Here is a 5,376-nt window from a genome sequence, read left to right as displayed (position 1 = left end):
TTTTACACAAATTACAGGTAATACGAGTAACTTAAAACATAAAATTCTATAATTAATGGTTCAACATGTAATAATATAGTACAAATTACAAGTGATTTAGGTGGACAGTGATGAAAGAAGGAAAGGCTGTTCGACAGCCGGGACTGGTGTTTTCGGACGGTTTCCATGTTCAAATCTTGAACAAAAAATTCATATGAAGTTGCTGTTGAATGGTTAGAGCAAACCTGGATAAAAAAAAAAACAGACATTGATCAAGAACGTACTATGAAACAATGATGCTATGTCTAGCCTGCAACAGATGCATGAAATAAACCGAAATTCGGACATAAACGCATGTAACGTGTTTGAATATAATCAAGCAATCATAAATTTCATTACCTTCTCCTTTCAACGCCACATTGCCACCACTTTGTGTACTCATCGTCACGGAACGCTGGATACATTACAATTGGTCATTGTCAACAACTGGTAACCAACAGCGACTATTCAAGACATAAAAGATATACATACAAGTCGCAGTCGGTATCAGGGTCGATGGTGAAACCGAGCGGGACACCACAAAAGCCAGGCAATGTAGCGATAGCGGTGGAATTAGAATTGTTAGCAGTAACAAGCCCCATTAAGCATCCACAAAGTGATCTCCTATTGTCAGTGGAATGAGTCATCGTGTAGAGGTTCGTGACAGCCTCGCAACATGGTGTACCAGGGTAAGGATCTGGTGAACCGTTGCTGATAAAGGTGGCACAGAACGAGATTAGTTCTGTCACGGTGGTGCACTCGACTGCTGAACCACCTATTGAGGTAGCCCATGAAAGCAACATCAGTACTCTTATCATTGTTCTATGAGCCCCCATTCATATCTGTTTTTGGACCTGTTCCCTGCCAGTCTTTCCAGGTGAGTGAGTATATATCCTTGATTTAAATTTGGGTTGGTGTGCAATGACAAACGTGTGAGGTTACATGAAGGTTGAATGAGTATCTTATTATTTTTTTTTTAAAGTCATAAAAGATATAATCGAGTTAAGTCCGGTTCAATCAATACAATAAAAGTTTAAACTTTTAAGTCTGGTTCAATCAATACAATAAAAGTTCAAACTTAAATTACTGTTTGAAACTATGGGATGAGAATAGGGATTGTATGTATGTATGTATTCTTGCTTGCATCAACATTACCAACTCCAACCAGTATGTATCAAACCATTAAGTAGATTTGTGACAGAAGATGTATTTAAATATATAGAGTGATCGCTCCATTTAGATTGCCATTGTCTCTTTGCAACCAAACTTTTTTTGGCATAAAAATAATAATGAGATATTTTGCGCACACATATATATTGGTAAAAAGACTTTTCTGTTCTTTTTTCATTTCCGAAAGTAAATTAGTTTGTTCAAATTAATTTAATTTATATCAATTTTGAAAGTGAGTAATTAAGTTAATATCTTTCATCAATTAAACATAATTTTGATTGGTATAATAACAAATTTAGCCTTTAATGTTTACATATTTTGTTAATTTGATCTTGATTCTAAAAACTTAACAAGTTTAATCTCAACATTGACACATTTACAAAAATATTATAAGCTAAATTTATTTCATGAGAAAATTGATAGAATTTGTAAATTATTAAGCTAAATTTGTTATTATATCAATCAAATTATGTAAAATTAATGAAAAATATAAAGTTCGTAATTAACAGAGATTAAATTGCTTTGATTTTTTTGAGAGAAACTAAATTACTGAATCAAAATTGGTTGGATTATATTTATACACAAATAATAAATGTAGTGTTTTGATTTTTAAAGTAACCAAAAGACAAAAAATAACACAGCACTCAAAATCACTCGCTCACATTCCCCTATAAGCTCTTTACCACTGAAATGATAAATTGCATTTACACAAAAGAGATCAAAAACAGAAAATAGCCAATGCTAGTTGTTTTGATTGCAATCCCATCTAGAGGTTGGGACACAGCTGAGGTAGTGACACCATGTGCAATATTCGTTACCGTCTTCTTCCCGAAACAACACTACCAATGCTACGGCGAGTCTGCAAATTTTAGCAACTATGTCAACAACCCAAACCAATTCAACTCGTCCCTATGTATGAATGGTGGGTTACTTACCCTACAACCAACAGCACAATGGAAGCTACCCACAAGACATATTGGTGAGGCTTGTACTTCGATTTCAAACCAGTCCTGACCGGGATGTTCCCGTGTTCCAACCACCCTAATTGAGGCCGAGGTAGTAGAATAAACCCAAGTAAAAATCCGGTTAAAAACCCGCCGATATGCGTGAAATTATCGACGTGTGGCAAAATCCCTATTGCTAGGTTAATCACAATGATGACCACAAGGGTTAGCAAAGCTGAAGCCTGTGGGATATAATAAGACCATTAATAACACTAGCAGTCTAGCATGCGATTCAATGACCACTGAAAGCAGAACAGTTAAATAATGTTAGACCTTGTTTGTGTATATGGTCCAGTTTGTTATAAGTTCGGAAAGCATTGCGCCTAGAAGCCCGAAAAGAGCACCGGAGGCACCGACGGAGATGTTGTTACGGATAAATAGAGATGATAACACGCTTCCGCCGAATCCCGATACAAGATAGAGGATTCCAATCCGTACTGTGAAGTTGTAACAACAAAATATCACATGATCTGCCATCGAAACTTAGTTCAATGTGTTAGAATATGATACGTACCGAAACCGAACTGTTGTTCAAGGCGTATTCCGATAAAGATGAGGCTTAGCATGTTGGCTAGAAGATGAATAACACCGGCATGTAACCAAATACATGTTATAAGCCTCCATCCTTGATGATTAATTACAACTTTGGTCCATTCAAGAGCTCCTAATTTTTTCAATCTATAAAAACAATGAAATTAAATATTCAAGCGATAAAAGTAACACGAAAGTCCTTATGTTAAAAGTTAGATTATATTTTATCTCATTTACTCAAAAAATAGATAAATTAATATATTAGATGAAAAGAATTTTATCAATTTTTATTATTAAAAACTAGTTCTGGAAGTTAGAATGAGGTAAATACAATCCGACTCCTAAAATTAGCACTTCCATTATATTTTTACCAATATTTAAGCTAATGAAATTGCTAGGATAGCCATCAATATCAGGAAAGAACATGATCAAATTAACAAATTCCATGAACATTAATTTCAAGTTTCAACTTCAAGCAATTAAAAGTTAAAATAAATCAGCAAAATCAACATAACCCAGAGTTCAAGCACAGCTAGAAAACATTTTCCAACAATTAAATCCTACAAAAATCAAAGCAAAAAGACAGGGAATAAGTGAATTTACGTGGAAGAAGAGGGACCGAACAGGGGATTCTCTCTCAAAGGCTCCAAAGAAAAACGACCAAGAAACCTGGCAACGCACTTGCCTACAAGCTTGTGCCTAGGACAATTATTGACATACATAACAACTACAAAGAAAGCAACGTTAGCCACCACGAAGACAGGCACCAACCATGATGTCCATTGAGGTTCTGTATCGTCTATCATGTAAGTAGATGATGATATGTAACTGCCGCCGCTGCTATCATTAATGCTATTGCTGTATCTCTTTGCCCCTCCTCCTCTGTTTTCTATATCACCCCCTGCCATTTTTACTCTGTTTCCCCAAACCAAAAAGGAGTCCTTCTTTTTTTTCGGATTTGGCTTCTTCTATGTATCCTGAAAGCCTGAAACTTTAACTTGATTATTTTTTTTTTCTTTTGAAAAGATTTGATTTTAATTGATGGAGTTGGTGAGAGGGGGTTTAATTAGAGAGTTATGGAGGAAGATAGTGAAGGGAGTGGGACACTGTTTTTTGTTTTTTTCTTTTTTGTGTCTTTGCTTTGTTTTTCAGGTTCTTCTAACTTCACAGTGGGAAATCGTGATCTTTTTACGAGAAGATAATATATTTTAACGCATTTAAATCTCCATCTTTTAACAACTAACGATTCAATTGGTATAAGTGTTTAAGTATTGAAATTTAATAGGTGAGTTATGTTCGTATTTTCCATGAAAGGTAACTAAGCACCTACTTAAACATTATGTCTAATTAATGTTTTGTACCAACTACTGCAACATAACTATCTAATATCCCATTCATCTTTTGTTTGTTAATCATCCTAATTAAATTGAAAATAAAATTGATTTTATATATAATCCAACCACTGCAACATAACTATCCAATATCCCATTCATCTATAAAGTAAATTTCTCTTTGGAAATCGAGAAAATGGTAATTCACAGAATATATTCTATTAAAAAGTAAAAAAAAAAGAAAGGAATAATTTTTCAGTTCATTTCAAACCTTCAAAACTTCAAACCCTCGTAACCCTCCACTGTAATTTATTTATATATATTATGATATCATTTTTGAAGAATATGATGCTCTTAGTTGTTTGGCATTAGATATTTCTCCGACTTATATAATTTCAACTCAATTTTTACACATCAAAATTCGATCAAGAAAATTCACCAGCTCAACTGTATGAGTTTCTTCAACCAACTTATGATCGACAATCTATAAGTACAACTTTCCGTTATACATATTTTCCTAACTATTGCTTGCGACAGTAGCCATCGACATGGAAGTAGTTGAGAAGAAAATATCAAGAAAGAACCAGCATGGCCTACATGTTAGAACCATAGTCTAAATCTCGAATGGAGGAGAGAAACTGAGAGCCTACTTTACTGCCACTTCTATTCCCAACTGTATACGCAAAGCATACATTGAAAACGAAACCCCAGTTAAAAAATATTCAGGCGCTTAAATTTAATATACATATTTGGTAGGAATTCATTATATCATAAAAATTAATCCTTTCACAAAAATGAACACTCAATCAATATATATAGCTTCTGACCTTTGACTCTGCAGCAGATCCCAACATTTTAAAGAAAAATATAAAGAGAAAATGTAAGTGTTCAACTAGGCTTCTTATATCTTTCACTTCCTCATATTACAGTAATTTTGCTATTCCATCCATGTCTTTTGAGGTGGTGCATCGTTTCTTTTCATGCTACCTTTGCAGGCCATCAACACAAAACGAAGAACATGATGCTGCGCATTGCTAGTGTACGCAACCGTCAACATATCATCATCACTGAGTCTACTGATCAAAGGCGGTGATTCACCATACGTGTCACTCTTAAAACAGTGGGAATCATTTGAAACTGTTAACCCCTGCACCATTCAGAAAAACAAAGCTGCCCTTATAACATGGCTGTAGCAACTCACTAGTAAGGTACCTTCATAGTCAAGTTACATATATATATATATATGATGGACCAGCTACATCTTTCCAGTGTATGCATCTGTCTTGAATGTTAGATCAACTGTTTTGTTGAATTTAGAGTTA

At 34.5% G+C, this 5,376-nt stretch overlaps 2 protein-coding genes and 1 long non-coding RNA gene across 4 annotated transcripts; 1 reads left to right on the top strand and 2 right to left on the bottom strand.

Annotated features, from left to right (window-relative positions):
* Positions 1-284: 284 nt before the first annotated feature.
* On the bottom strand, positions 285-878 carry LOC108478147 (putative non-specific lipid-transfer protein 14). Its single transcript, XM_017780566.2, has 3 exons — positions 507-878; positions 379-433; positions 285-289 (listed from the first exon to the last, which is right to left on the bottom strand). The coding sequence occupies exons 1-3, from the start codon at positions 852-854 to the stop codon at positions 285-287; spliced, it is 408 nt and encodes a 135-aa protein (XP_017636055.1). The 5' UTR covers positions 855-878.
* An 879-nt stretch (positions 879-1,757) lies between these two features.
* LOC108477387 (RHOMBOID-like protein 2) lies at positions 1,758-3,966 on the bottom strand. Of its 2 annotated transcripts, none has more exons than XR_008275637.1 (5): positions 3,327-3,966; positions 2,707-2,870; positions 2,466-2,629; positions 2,124-2,229; positions 1,758-2,047 (listed from the first exon to the last, which is right to left on the bottom strand). XR_008275637.1 is itself a non-coding variant. In XM_017779913.2 (5 exons), the coding sequence occupies exons 1-5, from the start codon at positions 3,629-3,631 to the stop codon at positions 1,930-1,932; spliced, it is 1,002 nt and encodes a 333-aa protein (XP_017635402.1). In that variant the 5' UTR covers positions 3,632-3,958; the 3' UTR covers positions 1,758-1,929. The 2 variants fall into 2 exon arrangements, 1 of the variants encoding a protein (XP_017635402.1); XM_017779913.2 differs by having other exon boundaries at positions 2,124-2,374; positions 3,327-3,958.
* Positions 3,967-4,483: 517 nt separating this feature from the next.
* On the top strand, positions 4,484-5,376 carry LOC128285737 (uncharacterized). The gene is made up of 2 exons (XR_008276278.1): positions 4,484-4,934; positions 5,050-5,376. It is a non-coding gene; the product is annotated as an uncharacterized LOC128285737 (long non-coding RNA).

Source organism: Gossypium arboreum, chromosome 12 (genome assembly GCF_025698485.1).
Source record: "Gossypium arboreum isolate Shixiya-1 chromosome 12, ASM2569848v2, whole genome shotgun sequence".
Taxonomy (NCBI): domain Eukaryota; kingdom Viridiplantae; phylum Streptophyta; class Magnoliopsida; order Malvales; family Malvaceae; genus Gossypium; species Gossypium arboreum.
The sequence above is the reverse complement of the archived record's forward strand: the minus strand, read 5'-3'. Positions and strand labels throughout refer to the sequence as shown.

Coding starts and splice junctions, on each gene's coding strand:
- LOC108478147 (XM_017780566.2), bottom strand. CDS start 854: ATGGGGGCTCATAGAACAATGATAAGAGTACTGATGTTGCTTTCATGG. Junction 434..506: donor ATACCGACTGCGACTTGTAT/GTATATCTTTTA, acceptor TAATGTATCCAG/CGTTCCGTGACGATGAGTAC.
- LOC108477387 (XM_017779913.2), bottom strand. CDS start 3,631: ATGGCAGGGGGTGATATAGAAAACAGAGGAGGAGGGGCAAAGAGATAC. Junction 2,871..3,326: donor TTCGGTCCCTCTTCTTCCAC/GTAAATTCACTT, acceptor TTGTTTTTATAG/ATTGAAAAAATTAGGAGCTC. Junction 2,375..2,465: donor GGACCATATACACAAACAAG/GTCTAACATTAT, acceptor TATATCCCACAG/GCTTCAGCTTTGCTAACCCT.